This window comes from Antedon mediterranea, chromosome 8 (genome assembly GCF_964355755.1).
Source record: "Antedon mediterranea chromosome 8, ecAntMedi1.1, whole genome shotgun sequence".
NCBI classification, from domain to species: Eukaryota; Metazoa; Echinodermata; class Crinoidea; order Comatulida; family Antedonidae; genus Antedon; species Antedon mediterranea.
Genome location: NC_092677.1, coordinates 1,188,678 through 1,207,414, shown reverse-complemented (window position 1 = coordinate 1,207,414; position 18,737 = coordinate 1,188,678). Strand labels below are relative to the sequence as shown.

The 18,737-nt window shown below is 32.6% G+C and overlaps 2 protein-coding genes and 3 long non-coding RNA genes across 5 annotated transcripts; all 5 read right to left on the bottom strand.

Moving 5' to 3' along the window:
- Nucleotides 1-7,307: 7,307 nt before the first annotated feature.
- Nucleotides 7,308-7,800, bottom strand: LOC140057554 (uncharacterized). The gene is made up of 3 exons (XR_011846966.1): nt 7,733-7,800; nt 7,495-7,617; nt 7,308-7,385 (listed from the first exon to the last, which is right to left on the bottom strand). It is a non-coding gene; the product is annotated as an uncharacterized lncRNA (long non-coding RNA).
- Nucleotides 7,801-7,816: 16 nt separating this feature from the next.
- Nucleotides 7,817-9,210, bottom strand: LOC140057553 (uncharacterized). The gene is made up of 6 exons (XR_011846965.1): nt 9,143-9,210; nt 8,905-9,027; nt 8,673-8,795; nt 8,322-8,441; nt 8,084-8,206; nt 7,817-7,852 (listed from the first exon to the last, which is right to left on the bottom strand). It is a non-coding gene; the product is annotated as an uncharacterized lncRNA (long non-coding RNA).
- A 16-nt stretch (nt 9,211-9,226) lies between these two features.
- LOC140057552 (uncharacterized) lies at nt 9,227-10,424 on the bottom strand. Its single transcript, XR_011846964.1, has 5 exons — nt 10,321-10,424; nt 10,083-10,205; nt 9,732-9,851; nt 9,494-9,616; nt 9,227-9,262 (listed from the first exon to the last, which is right to left on the bottom strand). It is a non-coding gene; the product is annotated as an uncharacterized lncRNA (long non-coding RNA).
- Nucleotides 10,425-10,641: 217 nt separating this feature from the next.
- On the bottom strand, nt 10,642-11,960 carry LOC140057036 (uncharacterized). Its single transcript, XM_072102576.1, has 3 exons — nt 11,822-11,960; nt 10,991-11,350; nt 10,642-10,796 (listed from the first exon to the last, which is right to left on the bottom strand). Exons 1-3 carry the CDS (start codon nt 11,868-11,870, stop codon nt 10,642-10,644), a joined length of 564 nt encoding a protein of 187 aa, XP_071958677.1. The 5' UTR covers nt 11,871-11,960.
- An 844-nt stretch (nt 11,961-12,804) lies between these two features.
- LOC140056637 (junctional adhesion molecule A-like) lies at nt 12,805-16,412 on the bottom strand. Its single transcript, XM_072102075.1, has 5 exons — nt 16,257-16,412; nt 15,787-16,122; nt 14,532-14,822; nt 13,861-13,976; nt 12,805-13,552 (listed from the first exon to the last, which is right to left on the bottom strand). The coding sequence occupies exons 1-4, from the start codon at nt 16,312-16,314 to the stop codon at nt 13,876-13,878; spliced, it is 786 nt and encodes a 261-aa protein (XP_071958176.1). The 5' UTR covers nt 16,315-16,412; the 3' UTR covers nt 12,805-13,552; nt 13,861-13,875.
- Between the last annotated feature and the right edge of the window lie 2,325 nt (nt 16,413-18,737).

Genomic DNA, 18,737 nt, shown 5'->3' with positions numbered 1-18,737 from the left:
TGTAAGTAGACGAGCCTCCTTGCTGTAAAATGGATCCATCTTTCTTAAATGTTAACTGAGAATTTGGTTTAGAAACAACATCACATGACAATGCTACTGGATCACCCTCATTCATAGGTGTAGTAAAACTTAATACTGGGTCCTCTATATCTGTAAGTCAAGAATGAGATACTCAAATGATGACATAACGGTTCTACCCCATACATTTGATTAAAGATGATATCTAGTGTTGTACTAAGTAACTAAATATGCTAAAAATATCAAGTAATTAACAACATAAGTCATTACGTATTAATAGGGGATTAATAGCCACAATCGTAAACTAAACCACAAAAAAGTAAACTATTAGGCCTAATCATTTCACTTTTAATTAGAAGCTTATATTTTATATATTTTAAGAAACAATAAAAGTAATCAAAATACAGTTAATATGCCTATTTATAATTTTCTGAATTTCACAAGATAGATAATTATAGTTCCTGCACAATAAAATGAACTTACATATAACATTCAGAGTAACTACATCCGTGTCAATTGGAGGATTATCAAGATTATTAACCTCACATTCATAATCACCTCTGTAACTACGTAACGTGTTAGCAATCACAAGAAGTCTATCATCATTTGGATCGAGACTAAAAATAGAACTGTAGGCAGGCTGCACTGTTTTAGTTCCACCCCCAATAGTTGTTGCTATAGATTCAGATGCCCCTCCTGTGACATTTCGCCATGATATGATAACAGTGCTACCAGTTGTAGGACTGTAGTTACATATCATTTTCGTTTCAGATCCTTCAATCACATCTCCCAAGCTGTCAATAGTTACAGTAACACCAGTACATGTGCTAAATAAAACTAGGAGAAAATTATTAATCAATTTTTAATTATTTAAATAATTTATTGTGCACATTTTAATAAGCTCTTACTTTACGTCTAGTTATGAAAATCAGTAACTATTACTAATCAACCCACTATTGTCAATCAAGAAATATATACCTGTATTTCGAAATGTTATTCTACTTAAACCATTGAACAAGTTTACATTGTAGCTCCATCAATAAACGTACCGTTAATAAGGATGAAACACACATTTATTTTTGTAAACATACTGTTATACTGTAGGCAGGCTATTGAAAATACACACCCTATAAATTAGAATAAAAAACAAATGAATAATGAACACGTATTATACTCCCCACGCCTAAACGGCAACATACAACATAAATTACTTTGTACCTGTGACATACACTGGTTTTATCATGTTATCTAAAGCTCTGTCTAAAACACTATCAAACTAGTTTGACAAATATGATGGTGATATGCCCAACAAATATGGTAGTGATATGACATCATCATGTTCATATGGGCATATCACATTTTTTTGACATATAAAGTTTGATAGTGTAAACAGAGCTTAACAATAAAACCCAACATAATATTCGTAAGTGTGTTTTCTCACCAAACTAATTATAATGTGTTTTTATAGATCCAGGTTTAAGTTAGTTACCTATCACCAACGTTCGATAACTGAATGCAGCATAATGCGCCCGGATATAATAACTAAGCCTCAACATGAATAGGTCTTATAAGTCTTTGATCTTTCGTCGCTGTGTATCAATTTGAAACATACAAATACGATTAAGTTGTAATATAATTTGCGAAAATGGTAAACCAGAGAAGAGTTATTTCCTTGGTAAACCTAGCCTATATAATCGGTCTTTATTATAGAAACCGTCAATTACCTTACTGCATGAGTTGGTCGCTGTAAATTTACTGTGGTTAAACCTGCACTGGATAAGCCCAAGAAAACAAATCACTCTGAGAAGTCCAACAAAGTATTTTGTCTATCTGGGTCGTCGCGTTTACTCAACGGACTAATACAATAAACATTATTAATATTCATCGACTCGACTTAAAACAACACACAAAACGTAACTGTTGATCGCATGCAGTTAAAATCAGGAAGTGTTTTCACAATGAATGAATTAACATGACGTATTTCGGTCGTGGCAAATATAAACCTCAATATTACCTAGTATTGTTGATGTCGTTATGTCGAAATATAATATACACAATTATTTAATTAAAATGGGCTTCAATATGGAGTAAAAAGATACTTTCAAACAAGATCAATTGTATGGTTGATAACAATTTAAAGGAAAGAAATCTTACTTTTCTAAAACTCTTTAAAGGACAACTTGACCGCCGAGGACCATATTTTAACACGTATTAGGGATGTACATATGATTTCAGAACCATCGCGAGGTTAAGGATATCGCCGCACACGCTTGCCGTACAGCCGTCTCCGTAAATTGTTGTGACGTCACAGGTGCATCGCAAAATTTACGTCATGAATTTTCTAGCAAAGTCTGGCAAACCGCGAAAATTTCTAGTAATCTCGCGATGGCTCTGAAATCATATGTACATCCCTAATACGTTGTTAAAATATGTTCCTCGGTCAAGTTTTCCTTTAATTTTTTTTCGAATCGGTACCCTTTAAAAGTTTTCTAGCAAGATTTGTTGACATTATTGGTGGAAAAAAAATTATCCAGTGATTTTATTATTATAAAGCAGCAGCGGGTAATTAGCTAAATAATGAAATAACAAAGTGTTTTTTTTTATCTGGATATTAGGCTATGATTTAATTTGATAAATTATTTGGGAATATAAATGATTAATTTGAGTAGTAATCCGAAAATTCATTGTTAATATGTTTAGCTAAGACTGGACCCTCTCTCCTTTCTGAATTAGAACAGATACGACATCCCAAGCAAGCACATTGTAGAAAAGTAGAGGCGGAAATCAGACTGAATCTTTCCTTAGTAGGTCTAATAAAATGACTGTCTAGGCTAAATTATGATAGAAGTGACATTGGATTTACGTGAGGGTTGTTGGCACCCGACGGCCCCCAGTCCTTGACGACGCCACTGCAACACATTTTTGTTTCTTGCTATACTCGATTGCTGGAATACAGAATCAGTATGAGAATGAGCGCGTATAACATTATAACAAGTTCAAAGATTTTGTTTACACCTATTTTATTTAATACAACGTTCCGTTTTTTATGTTTGATTATTGTCACAGACTACAGTGCGGCTTTAGAATTTTATCCAATAATACGATAACTTAATATTAATTTTCCCTCAACCCAAATATTACATTTCATATGTGCTTAGCGCGTTTCTTGTTCTAACGGCATTTATTCATTTTTTATTGGTATAATAATTCATATACAAAAAAAAATCATAAAAACTCTGTTGATTCACTATATTATACAATAAACACTATATCATTTAATATTTCCTATTATGATCCAGGTGTTCTTTCCAAGAGTATGCAAATTATCGTGAGAAATGTTTATTATAAGTGGCAATAGATTGAGGAACAAATTGTCATTTAGTACGACTAACTTACTAGGTTGACGGATACTTTTAGATGGGAGAATTAGTAATTCGTTACGTGTTTAGAAGATAATTAATATGTCATCGAAGTTGTACGAGACGGCTTGGTATGGCGTGTGTTGTTATGCAAATAGGATTACCAACGTATGTGGCAACGGGCGTGTGTCTCAGATTAAACACGACAAATATTTAAAACAAATAGTTTGATTTTTGTTTGCTGTTGGATGGGGTTGGGGACTGAGATGAAATAATGTATTCTTTATAAAGAGAGTGGTCGGATTGGGAGAGAACACGTTTAACAATGGAGAGAACACGTTTAACCATGGAGAGAACACGTTTAACAATGAAGAGAAGACGTTTAATTATGGAGAGAACACGTTTAACCACGGAGAGAACACGTTTAACCATGAAGAGAACACGTTTAACCACGGACACAACACGTTTAACCATGAAGAGAACACATTTAACCATGGAGAGAACACCTGCATCATATTTAAAGTTAGAAACAGATACATCATCTCCAGTTCAGAGTACCATTTATACACAATTTAGTCTCCTCTATTAACAATCGGAGTTAAACATTATACTATACATAGTTTTCTTCATCGTGGTTGTAATTTTCAAACTTGTGATGGTTACCTTTAGGCAAACTTACTTGCTGATAGCTGAAATAAAATAAAATACCCAAACACCAATCGATTGGTAAATCTTGCTAAACTAAATTGTTGCTTATTATTATCAATTGTTGTTACATTATACTATTTTACACTTATGTTGCTACTCCCTACACTATATGGTTGGCCATTGGCAATTTTAAATGGGGGTCACAATTTAATAATTGAAATTAAAACTAGTATATTAATATGTAAATTAATATGCATATTTATAAACCAACGCCAACAATACATAAGCTTTTTATAATTGTAAGGTTACAACCTCTCTATTTTTATGTGTTTTGTTTCTCACTGATGAAAGTCGATATAGTGTCTTCTAAGTTTTCGTTTACTTTTTCGTTAACCCTTCGTAGCACTTGCAATGTACAATTACTAAAATTAGAAAATAACGCATTACAAATTCGGGTGATCTGCAAAAGCTGTGGAGCCGTGTAAACTAAACATTATCTACTCGTGTCTACAAACTTTTTTTGTTCACAACAATAGTTTCTATAATAAGCCTATGCAACATACAACACATAGATTTCTTCGCTACATTAATCATATTTGTTAGGGCCTACCTGTGCGGCAAGTTTCTCCCGAGAATCCGTTCTGACATTGGCACATTTCATCACCATCGTCATTGTTAGTACACTTTCCTCCATTCAAACAATTCAAGCTGCATACATTTAATGCTAAAGTGAATTAATTTGGTTATTATCTGTACGACCATTTATTAAACTACATATACGCTCGAGTTCGAATACTATTGAGAGAAACAATAAAAGCACTCTACAACATATTGCATTATATTTACTAGAGGAAAATAAAAGTACAATCTCGACTTACTGGTTGAAGAAGTCGTTGCCAATGCTAGATAAAATATAAAAAAGATAAACAAAATATTATTATTCAACAAAGTCATGCGTATTCATGATAAACTTTCAGTTCTTTCCTGTGTTCCATTGTTTACTGTAGTAGTAGTAGGCCTGACCTATGCGTTTCAGTACACTAACAGTAGGTTTATAAAATCCATATAAATAATAATATTTAATATAATTATTAAAAACCAAATGTTACTGTTTTAATCAATGTGAATCAATTTTTATTTGATTCAAATGACAGGAATCTATTTAGATGTTATATAAAACATATAATGAATGTTTGAGGCTGTCGCCTCGTTGATATATTATAACCTTTCATCATTCACATCATGCCATTATTTGTACCATTACACTCATAAACATTCATTCATTATTTGTATAATATTTATTAGAGGAAAATAAAATAAAAATACAACGTATGTGTAGTCGACTTACTGGTTGGAGAAGTTGTTGCCAATGCTACATAAAATATAAAAAAAGACCAAAAGGTTATTGTTCAGCAAAATTATGCGTATTCATGTTATGATAATGGTGCTACCAGTTGTAGGACTGTAGTTACATTATCATTCTCGTTTCAGAACCTTCAACCACACACCAGTACATGTACTGAATATAACTAAAATAGAATATTACAACTATTTAATTAATTATTTACTCTAGTAGATCTGACTTATAATTTTGATCAGTATGCCTAACTATTATGAGCAATTAATTCAACATACTGTAGGCCTACATATGCATTTAGCAATTACAAAATGCTTTTATACTGGACAATTATAGGGCGGGTTCAGCCGGCCCTCTAAATTTCACAGATTGTAATGACAAGAAAGGACATCAAATTATTATTATTACTTCATTGCACTACTTTTATGCCCTGAGCGCCACATCCTAAAGACAAGCAGACAAACATAGACCTTACCGGTTTCACAGAACGATCCAGTAAAGCTTGATGGACAGGTACATGTGTATGCTGTACAGGAACCAGAAACAGTGTTACATGCAGCTCCATTCTGACAAAGGTTGTTGGAGCAAGCATTTATCCCTGATAATAAAAAATGAATGCATTCTAGTTACATTTATACTGGAATATTATAGGGCAGATTCAGTCGGCACGGGCTGACAAGCAGACAAACATAGAACTTGCGTCTAAGCATCAGACGCTGATAGTGAATATTATACAAAAGAGAACATTACAGTTTTCAGAAAACTATAGACTGTAAAATACATATTTGAATTCTGATAAAGAAAAGCAGAAAAAACATAGAACTTACCAGTTTCACAGAATGTTCCAGTAAAACATGATGGACAGGTACACGTGTAAGAAGTACAGGAACCAGCAACGGCGTTACATGTACCTCCATTCTGACATGCGTTGTTGGAGCAAGCATTTAACGCTGTTAAATACATTTATTCAAGTTAAAAAAATGATTTTATACTGCAATGTACATGATTAAATTTGTATTTGAACTGTGATAAAAGCAAGCAGACAAACATAACTTACAAGTTTCACAGAATAATCCAGTAAAACATGATGAACAGGTACACGTGTATGCTGTACAGGAACCAGCAACGGCGTTACATGTACCTCCATTCTGACATGCGTTATTGGAGCAAGCATTTAACGCTGTTAATAATAAATAAATGTATTCGAGTTACAAAAAATGATTTTATACTGCAATGTACATGATTAAATTTGTATTTGAACTGTGATAAAAGCAAGCAGACAAACATAACTTACGAATCTCACAGAATGTTCCAGTAAAACATGATGGACAGGTACATGTGTATGCTGTACAGGAACCAGAAACAGTGTTACAAGCAGCTCCATTCTGACAAAGGTTGTTGGAGCAACCATTTGACGCTGATGATAATAAATACATTTATTCGAGTTACAAATATGATTTTATACTGTAAAGTACATGATTAAACTTATATTTGAACTGCGATAAAGGGAAGCAGAGAAACATAGAACTTACGAGTCTCACAGAATGTTCCAGTAAAACATAATGGACAGGTACATGTTTATCCTGTACAGGAACCAGAAACAGTGTTACAAGCAGCTCCATTCTGACAAAGGTTGCCAGTGCAAGCATTTCCTGATAATAAAAAATGAATGCATTCTAGTTACATTTATACTGGAATATTATAGGACAGATTCAGTCGGCACGGGCTGACAAGCAGACAAACATAGAACTTGCGTCGAAGCATCAGACGCTGATAGTGAATATTATACAAAAGAGAACATTACAGTTTCAGAAAACTATAGACTGTAAAATACATATTTGAATTCTGATAAAGACAAGCAGAAAAAACATAGAACTTACCAGTTTCACAGAATATTCCAGTAAAACATGATGAACAGGTACACGTGTATGCTGTACAGGAACCAGCAACGGCGTTACATGTACCTCCATTCTGACATGCGTTGTTGGAGCAAGCATTTAACGCTGTTAAATACATTTATTCAAGTTAAAAAAATGATTTTATACTGCAATGTACATGATTAAATTTGTATTTGAACTGTGATAAAGGGAAGCAGAGAAACATAGAACTTACGAGTCTCACAGAATGTTCCAGTAAAACATAATGGACAGGTACATGTGTATGCTGTACAGGAACCAGAAACAGTGTTACAAGCAGCTCCATTCTGACAAAGGTTGTTGGAGCAACCATTTGACGCTGATGATAATAAATACATTTATTTGAGTTACAAATATGATTTTATACTGTAAAGTACATCATTAAATTTATATTTGAACTGTGATAAAGGCAACCAGACAAACATAGAACTTACGAGTCTCACAGAATGTTCCAGTAAAACATAATGGACAGGTACATGTGTATGCTGTACAGGAACCAGAAACAGTGTTACAAGCAGCTCCATTCTGACAAAGGTTGCCATTGCAAGCATTTCCTGATAATAAAAAATGAATGCATTCTAGTTACATTTTATACTGGAATATTATAGGGCAGATTCAGTCGGCACGGGCTGACAAGCAGACAAACATAGAACTTGCGTCGCAAGCATCAGACGCTGATAGTGAATATTATACAAAAGAGAACATTACAGTTTTCAGAAAACTATAGACTGTAAAATACATATTTGAATTCTGATAAAGAAAAGCAGAAAAAACATAGAACTTACCAGTTTCACAGAATGTTCCAGTAAAACATGATGAACAGGTACACGTGTAAGAAGTACAGGAACCAACAATAGTGTTACATGTACCTCCATTCTGACAAAGGTGGGCGTCACAAGCATTTATTCCTGGTAATAATAAATTAATGTATTGGAGTTACAAAAATGATTTTATACTGTAAAATATATGATTATATTTGTATTTGAACTGTGCTAAAGGCAGGCAGACAAACATAGAACTTACGAGTCTCACAGAATGATCCAGTAAAACATAATGGACATGTACACGTGTATGCTGTACAGGAACCAGAAACAGTGTTACAAGCAGCTCCATTCTGACAAAGGTTGCCATTGCAAGCATTTCCTGATAATAAAAAATGAATGCATTCTAGTTACATTTTATACTGGAATATTATAGGGCAGATTCAGTCGGCACGGGCTGACAAGCAGACAAACATAGAACTTGCGTCGCAAGCATCAGACGCTGATAGTGAATATTATACAAAAGAGAACATTACAGTTTTCAGAAAACTATAGACTGTAAAATACATATTTGAATTCTGATAAAGAAAAGCAGAAAAAACATAGAACTTACCAGTTTCACAGAATGTTCCAGTAAAACATGATGAACAGGTACACGTGTATGCTGTACAGGAACCAGCAACGGCGTTACATGTACCTCCATTCTGACATGCGTTGTTGGAGCAAGCATTTAACGCTGTTAAATACATTTATTCAAGTTAAAAAAATGATTTTATACTGCAATGTACATGATTAAATTTGTATTTGAACTGTGATAAAGGGAAGCAGAGAAACATAGAACTTACGAGTCTCACAGAATGTTCCAGTAAAACATAATGGACAGGTACATGTGTATGCTGTACAGGAACCAGAAACAGTGTTACAAGCAGCTCCATTCTGACAAAGGTTGTTGGAGCAACCATTTGACGCTGATGATAATAAATACATTTATTTGAGTTACAAATATGATTTTATACTGTAAAGTACATCATTAAATTTATATTTGAACTGTGATAAAGGCAACCAGACAAACATAGAACTTACGAGTCTCACAGAATGTTCCAGTAAAACATAATGGACAGGTACATGTGTATGCTGTACAGGAACCAGAAACAGTGTTACAAGCAGCTCCATTCTGACAAAGGTTGCCATTGCAAGCATTTCCTGATAATAAAAAATGAATGCATTCTAGTTACATTTTATACTGGAATATTATAGGGCAGATTCAGTCGGCACGGGCTGACAAGCAGACAAACATAGAACTTGCGTCGCAAGCATCAGACGCTGATAGTGAATATTATACAAAAGAGAACATTACAGTTTTCAGAAAACTATAGACTGTAAAATACATATTTGAATTCTGATAAAGAAAAGCAGAAAAAACATAGAACTTACCAGTTTCACAGAATGTTCCAGTAAAACATGATGAACAGGTACACGTGTAAGAAGTACAGGAACCAACAATAGTGTTACATGTACCTCCATTCTGACAAAGGTGGGCGTCACAAGCATTTATTCCTGGTAATAATAAATTAATGTATTGGAGTTACAAAAATGATTTTATACTGTAAAATATATGATTATATTTGTATTTGAACTGTGCTAAAGGCAGGCAGACAAACATAGAACTTACGAGTCTCACAGAATGATCCAGTAAAACATAATGGACATGTACACGTGTATGCTGTACAGGAACCAGAAACAGTGTTACAAGCAGCTCCATTCTGACAAAGGTTGCCATTGCAAGCATTTCCTGATAATAAAAAATGAATGCATTCTAGTTACATTTTATACTGGAATATTATAGGGCAGATTCAGTCGGCACGGGCTGACAAGCAGACAAACATAGAACTTGCGTCGCAAGCATCAGACGCTGATAGTGAATATTATACAAAAGAGAACATTACAGTTTTCAGAAAACTATAGACTGTAAAATACATATTTGAATTCTGATAAAGAAAAGCAGAAAAAACATAGAACTTACCAGTTTCACAGAATGTTCCAGTAAAACATGATGAACAGGTACACGTGTAAGAAGTACAAGAACCAACAATAGTGTTACATGTACCTCCATTCTGACAAAGGTGGGCGTCACAAGCATTTATTCCTGGTAATAATAAATTAATGTATTGGAGTTACAAAAATGATTTTATACTGTGAAATATATGATTATATTTGTATTTGAACTGTGCTAAAGGCAGGCAGACAAACATAGAACTTACGAGTCTCACAGAATGATCCAGTAAAACATAATGGACATGTACACGTGTATGCTGTACAAGAACCAGAAACAGTGTTACAAACAGCTCCATTCTGACAAAGGTTGTTGGAGCAAGCATTTGACGCTGATGATAATAAATACATTTATTCGAGTTAACAAAAATATTTTATACTGTAAAGTACATGAATTAAATTTGTATTTTCACATAATGTTCCAGTAAAACATTTATTTGTATTCTAACGTATGACTCAAGCGACGACTTAAAATCTAGTTTTATATACTTTCTTTATTATTGAAAAGGCTCAATGTATAGTTCGGCTTGTTATCTACAGTACTTTCCCGGTAGTGAAAACTCACGAGTTTCACACAATTGTCCAAAGAAACACGGTGGACAGGAACATGTGTATCCCATAGAACTAGAAGACGGTGTACAAACACCTCCATTAGAACAAGCGTGATTGGAACAGTTATTTGACACTGAAATTAAACAAAGCAATATATTGGGTACCGATCTAGTGAATATAGGCCTAAACAATATTTTTATATTTCAAAAATAAATACAGTACTATGAAATTGAAATATTTTAAAACTATATTATAAACAACTAAAAAATATACTATGACTACCGTTTGTATCTGTATACAAATATTTGAATTTAACCGTATACGTACATATCACATTTATTATCACAGTATCATCATCAACAGGTGGGTCATCAAATATAACAACTTCACATTGATATGTGCCACTGTCAATTCGCAAAGTGTTAGTAATCACAAGAATTCTATCATCATCTCTATCAACGCCAAATCTATCTTGGTACGAAGGTTCTATGATTGTAGATCCACTCTGAGTTGCTGATATTTTATCTGCTACCCCGTTTATGATTTTATTCCATGTCACAATAGGATCACTTGAACTAGTACTACTGTCTCTTGTATATGTACATGTCATTCTTGTGTCGGAGCCTTCATGTACATCATCTAAGTTGTTGATATTTACAGACACTCCATAACAAATGCAGAATAAAACTAAATTAAAAAAATACACATCAGTAGGCCTATTATTATTATTATTATTTAAAAATGCATCCTCTTTAAAAACCGTTCATTTTCTACAGAGAAGAAAGCTTGAATAAAATGCAGGAAACTTAGGAGAGCAAAAGAGACAATTCTAAAAGATAAATTTTATAGCGAAAGTCTGACATGACCATTTTGAAACGAGAAGAAAAAAGTTATATTTATTACAATAATTCGTGTCGCCGAATATGCTCAGGCAGCTATTTGAAGATTTTGAAAAAAATAGTGAAATTGTCGACTATGGACCTTCCATAAAAAATCTAACCCTAGTTAGTAGTCCTGCCAATTCTAGCATCGAGTGGCTAAAACTAACCAAGTGTGTTATCAAACAGTCGTAAGATGTATTAATCTGGCAAAGAATAGAGGCTACAGCTAACTAAGGGGGTTGTGCTGTCGTAGTATAGTTGGTCACTGTGTACTTACCTTGAAGGAGGATGCTAACCAAACAGATATCTTTATTTTCTGGAAACATTTCCTAGCTGGAGGCCTAGTTGTCATTCGTCAATTTCTTACACCTATCCCTTTCAATATAGTAACTAGTTAGGCTTATTGTTAAAGTAGATCCATATACAATGTGTTTGTTAGAATGCGCTCAACTGCACAGACAAGTCACAAGTTCAATCCTAATATGGTATGTAAGACAGAATACATCCACTGTATGTTATTTTTATTAGTGTTATCGAACAATAAAAGCTACAATAACATTCTTTAGTGTGTGTTCACATCAGACCAGATACTGTACCTACTCACTAAAGTTATCGATTACTAAATAAAGCCAATTTACTCGGCGGGTAAATAATTAAGCCTCACCTTGGTCTTATATTTTAATCCATTGCAATATGTCAATTTGAAACATACGGATATGATAAAATACAAGGAACTAGCCACTATACCCACATAAAAAAATTAGTTTATTTAATGAAAACATAACACAAAACCATTACCTTATTGCAAACGTTTAATTGCTGGGGTAAAAAAAACCGGCGCTGGATAAAATCAAGGATGAGGACCAAGGAATTATATCTCCTAGTGTTATGATTCAATACTCGCAAGATTGTTAGTGATATCAGGATGTATTAATATTTCCCGCCATTATGTCAGAATATAAATAAACATACCGAATGTTGGCCAATAAATAATAAAACGTTGTTGAAGTGATGGACCCTGATCATTTTTATACAAATATGATATTATATCATGACATCATAAGTAACATTCGCGTTTCCCGCATTAACCCGCGACGCGTACATGAAATACTGGCTAACTCTGGTTTATATTAGGAATTACGTCTGATCTATAAGAACTCGTTATATAAATGTTATCTGTTAATTCTAGTAAGGCAACTTTCAAACATATCAGCTAAAACATATATATAGAAACGTCCATCAACATAAGAAACCTTAATAATGAAGTGTTTTTATTTTTCACAATATTTATCTGAAAAAAATACTGTAAGCCACTGCAATATGTTTAAAATCGGCCTAATTGTATTATTCTATTATATTAACTGTATCATTTATCTGTTGTCATTCTCTGCATTTACATATATTTTATTTCATTTCATTTATTTATTTCACTTTACAAATATATAAATATAAAGTGGAGGAGCCTAAAAGAAAGCAAAGCTTGTGGTGAATAGGCTCCTCAAAACAAAACAAATAAAATATAAATAATATAACACAATTAGAAACTCCAAAAAAACAACAATTAAACTAAAATCTTTTCTCTAACACATAAGTTTAACATGTTTAGGCCTAAAACTAAAAATCAAGTAAAAAATAGATTTTATAAATTATTTAAGAAATATCAAATATAGCAATAATAAAAGAATTTACAAAGAACCTTCAACCAATAATAGTTTAAATTGACGTTTAATTAAAGCACAGTTATGAGATTTTTTAAGAGATAAAGGAAGAGAATTCCAGAGTTTAGGTCCAGTATATACAAGGGTATTCATTTTAAGTCTAGTTCGAGTAAATGGCAGGTGATACTGATCTTTTTGTCTTGTTTGGTGAGTGTGGTATTGTTTATTGAGTGAATTTACTGGATATTATAGGTGGTAATCGTCAGCTTGATTATCGTCTTTCTTCTGTAAATATTGGTATGTGTGGTTTGTTTCTTGATCTGTCTCTCTGGTATAAGTCATAATAACGCCTGTTTAAAAAAAATACAGCAGTTTATTGCATGAACATAAACGAAAAGAAATACAATCTTGTAAACCTATTGGTGACGTTGATAATGATGATGACAGTGAAAGTGAGTAATGAAAGTTGAAGTATGGCATCCTTACTCCTGATTGGTTGTCGTTTTTCGATGTAGAAAAAAACATAAAACATCAAAAAGCTCTTATTATTGTTAATACATTTCATTAACTGTGCGGTGTACCGCGGTAGTTTACTAAACTATTGAGCATTTTACTCTTGTTTTATGGTTCTATTTTCTGAATCAGAATTATGCTTTACCTGTGGATTTGTCTTCTATATTTTGCTGATGATAAAATCCACAAGCAAACAGATAATGAATCCAATGAGCACATCAACAAACGTCATTCCAACAACAAGACCCGTCGAAGTTGAACCTTTTATAATAAAATACAAGTGATAAATATGAAGAGCGTATAAGTACAGATCCAGGGAACACACATGTATATTTTCTCTTCAGCTTGTTGGCTTCTATTACTAATTTTCGCTATTACTATTAAAACACAAACCGATAATGACATTGATTGGTTTTAAGGAAATAAAATCAAGAAATATTTGGTATCGTTTCGCAGCAAAACAAACATGTTCATGATAGTCTATGTGGACACCAAACCCGGACATTTACAATTTAAAGTGCAACGTACTTCTTATTGTTCAAGTAATCGTCAATGTTTAAAAAAAAAAACCCAAATAAACAAGCATTATTATCGAAACTTGACATGCGTTCATATTTTAAAACGCATGCATAATAAAAAATAAACTTTCGCTGTGTGTTAGATGTGCTCTGTGTACCTCATTGTTGCTATCCATACCATGTAAAACTATTAAAAAAATATTGGTAAGGAAAGAATGAAATGTATGTTTATATAATAGTATGTATTCACTGTATCAGTTAACAGTTATAGAACTATTGTTATTTCAACCGTACCAACCTAATGTGATGAGAGTAACATTATTGCTTAGTTTTCCTTGCATTCCATGATAAGCAGCATTCTCTGCTTTACACTGATAAACTCCCTCATCTTCTTCATCTACTCTATTAATTGTTAATGTAGCATAAAAAAACCGATACTTTTGTGTATCAGAATAATCAATCATGACGTCATCTTTGGTCCATGTGATGTTAATCGGTAGTAAACCATCAGGTTCAGTACATGTGAATGTTGCTGTTTCACCAATATTTGTAAACAATTGTGTTGGATTAAGAATTGGATTTTCAAGATCTGTAATGGCGAAATTAAAATAGGATTGATAATTGCATTTGCAAAATTTACAATATGAAAAGGCATGATTACAATATTAGAGTTTTCACATCATTTTTCCTATTATGTTGTTATAGGAAATATATACCGAATTAATTGCTTTTTTGTATAGCGACACATGCCCGGCACTTCTGTTATAGCCCGTGCTAGAGGTCTTAGTAAAATTTTAATTGGGTTATAACCCACTGTCATCATTTTACAACCCAATTATTTTACAAGAAATACTGTATCTTTTTAAAAGTATTATTTGAATATTATTAACACTAATTCCAAATTGTATAATAATTATATTTCTTGGTTTATTGGTGTCTAAGATACAGATAACTTGTATACTTATTCTCTGAACTACATTTACAAGACCAAAAGCAATTGAATCTCTGTCACTGCAGTATAATTTTCTCAATTTACCTATAGTATTTCGAAAATACCACAGACCATTTGTTTTAAAATGTTTTCTAAATTTCCGGTGGTAATTTTCCTTTCCTCAGTGGGCTAACCACCGTACAACATTTTTACCTCTAAGGCTAATTAGTGTTATTGAGTTACAATTTTTCCCATTTTCACCAAATAAAAATTAGTTTTTCCACTTTGCAGCTGTACTGTCGTTCATTCTTTGTCAACATTTTCAATTTCTAGTGTATTATTTTCAAATTTCAAAATATTATTGTCATGGAACCATGTTCTTGTCATTTTTCATAAGCTACTGTCGAGCTGCAAGACATTGCAACTTTGCTCACTCTTACAACTTCCAAATCACCTAGTACTGACAGAGATGGCTTAACCAAATCTGTCATTAAGATAAGCAATGTCGTTGATGCAGAAACATAATTAATTCTGTGTTGCACAACATTTATTCCAATAAGAACCGAAAGAATACGCATTAATATTTGCATAAATTTAATTGTATTACTATCATATTACTTACAATATACAGTTAAAGTACATTTCGTCTGGAAGAGTATAGTAGCTCCAGTAGACTCGTCGTTTACTCCACACGTGTACGAGTCTGCGTCTCGTCTGCTAACATTTGTTATAGTCAAGCTAACATATCCTGCAGTATCAAACTGCTTTGGATCACTCAGCGAGTATCTAGACGCAGCATCTGAGTCGTCCTTTGTTGCAATTACCGTCTCGTTTTTCTTCCAGTAGTATTTGCCGATCACGGCGTTTGTTGGTATGTAGTAACATGGTAATGTAATGGCGTCCTGTCCTTCAATTGCAACTTGTGATTCGGCAGTGAGTTTGTTGATACTTTGGCCCACTGAAAAAAAAAAGAAATAACATAACGTTCAATGTACTCTAAATCATCATCATTTATTGTTAAAGATTAATTTAGTTAACTTGATGTGGACGGAAGTACAGTGCACTATAGTTGATAGAAAGATGTGTACTTACTACAACCACAAAGTTGAAAAATCAGAAGAATCAACGCACTTTTACATTTCCCCTCCATTTCGCCTTGTCCCGCTTCGTAAGGTGATGATTATTCCGCTGTTATTGTATCGCACTCTACCATACTCCACTGTATTGTATACTTAAATACTGATTGTTCCTGCTATTGTTATGATTGTGATGAATTGGCGTTCACACTGATGTATTATATTTACTTCCTCATAATTATAGTGCACTGTACTGCCGTCTAAATCTAGATGATCAAATTAATTTTCTAAACAGTATAAATTATTTAAAATAAAGTAAAAAACACATGGCTTTCTAAAAATTGTATTTATAAAGTAGTTCTAACTACTATTTATTTTTTATAGGTATTTTCTAATGTCTTCCCTAAAAGAGAAATTTACCCCAACAATGCCAAACCTTCTTTGTTCCTATATTTTGATCCTTCCGTGTCAAATCCATTTGAACTTACTAAACTCTTTGAAAATGGCAGTAAGCGACAAATACATATCGCGAATTAACTTAAAGAACGATAACAATAATACAATTAAACGTGTATTGGTGTTCAAATCAATGATTGTGTATAGTTTTTTTGTAGTATTTTTCTTCTTATGCTGGTATAGTCCGTATATATATATATATGCATTAATACATTTAATTCAAATGAAAGAAATTAAAGTCGGTCTACAACCAAGTACGTTTTATTTCCAAAAAATCAAAGCAAGAAATACAATTATATTAATCTTATTTTTATATTTTGCAAGTATATATATGGTTTTAATTTTTACATTACATTACGAATTTGATCTTTACTGTTGCTATATACCGTTGGTAGATTATTTCACTATTATAGGTTGTGTTGTTGATAATGATGATACATTGCAGCATTTACATTTCATTTTTATTATAGAAAATGAAAGAAAACACTTCTTCTATTTCTATAAAAACAATCAACAAGAGGTATGTGATTGTAGTTTCAAACCATTGCAATCATTCTATTGATTATAATAATATACTTATTTTATTTTAAACATGTATATTATTTGTTGTCCTTCTTTGCTTTAACATTTACATATACAGCTTAATTATCGTCTTTCTTCTGTAAATCTTGGTATGTGTGGTTTGTTTCTTTATCTGTCTCTCCAGTATAAGTCATATACTCTTGCAGCTAAAAATAATACAGAAGTTTATTGCATGAATAATGAAGAATGAAAATAGTGTAAACGTTTATTGGCTGTATTGGTGACAATAGTAAAAATAATAATGATGATGATGATGAGTAAAGTGAATAATTAAAGTATAGCATCCTTACCCCTGATTGGCTGGCGTTTTTCGATGTCGGTGCCTTTAAAATAAGACATCATATTAAATGTTAAAATACTTTTCCATTACCAAAAGTATGCGTTATTTCATTTAGTTATTTTATTCCTATATTCTTGCTGTTGGGTCAACTTTCTAAATCATACTTCACCTGTGACTTTGTCTTCCTTATTTTGCTGATGATAATAAAACCCACAATCAAACTGAGAATGAATCCAATGAGCACACCAACAAACGTCATTCCAACAACAAGACCAGTTGAATTACATACGCCCTCACTCTTTGGAAATTCTGTACTTAAAACTAAACAATAATTGTTTAGTTTAAGTGCTTAAAAGGGCAAATAATGATGACCTTTGTATATATTTGTCAACACTACATTATTGTAAATATGTTTAAAATCGCATGGTAACACTGTACTAATTATTAGTACAGTGTTACCATGCGATTTTAAACATATTTACAATAATGTAGTGTTGACAAATATATACAAAGGTCATCATTATTTGCCCTTTTAAGCACTCATGCAGATCATGGGGATGGAGGGGGATATCCCTTCCCATTTCTATCCTTTATATGCTTAACACAAATGCAAAACCTGGACATAAAAAACATAAACCCGTAAATAAAAATGCAAATAGCAAAAAACCTACATGTTGTTGACTTACTGGATATAGAAGAAGTTGTCGTTAATGCTACAGAAATAGAAAATAAACAATTGCAATGATAATAAAACATTCATTATTATAAGTATTACTGAAACTGAAACTTCCAGTTTTCACTGTGTACCTATGCTTTATTTCCATTACAAGATAAACTATAAACAATGATATTATTGCATAAACAGTTTATTCCAACCAACCTACCGACAGTGTGGATGTATTACTAAGTTTCCGTTTTTGTTGTTGTTGTTCTAACAGAGAATTCTATTTAATTCAAAACTAGTTTGTAAAGGCAAAATAAATTAATGATCTTGCATGGGATTTAGTTTTTCTCATATTTCTTATCAATTTCCGATACTTACGTTGAACAGTAAGTTTTCCATAATCTTCACCAGTTTCAATAGCAGGTGAATCAATAATCCTACATAGATAGTATCCATCATCAGACAACACTGTGTCTGCAATCGTGAGAGTAGCTACACCAGTTTGTGTGGTATCA

Excerpts from the sequence above, each read along its gene's own strand:
- LOC140057036 (XM_072102576.1), bottom strand. The coding sequence starts at position 11,870 with ATGTTTCCAGAAAATAAAGATATCTGTTTGGTTAGCATCCTCCTTCAA. Across the intron at positions 11,351-11,821 it reads GGTTAGCATCCTCCTTCAAG|TTTTATTCTGCATTTGTTAT; the intron begins GTAAGTACACAG and ends TTTTTAATTTAG. Across the intron at positions 10,797-10,990 it reads TGTGATAATAAATGTGATAT|TGTCAAATAACTGTTCCAAT; the intron begins GTACGTATACGG and ends GTTTAATTTCAG.
- LOC140056637 (XM_072102075.1), bottom strand. The coding sequence starts at position 16,314 with ATGGAGGGGAAATGTAAAAGTGCGTTGATTCTTCTGATTTTTCAACTT. Across the intron at positions 16,123-16,256 it reads TTTTCAACTTTGTGGTTGTA|TGGGCCAAAGTATCAACAAA; the intron begins GTAAGTACACAT and ends TTTTTTTTTCAG. Across the intron at positions 13,977-14,531 it reads TGTTACTCTCATCACATTAG|GTTCAACTTCGACGGGTCTT; the intron begins GTTGGTACGGTT and ends TTATTATAAAAG.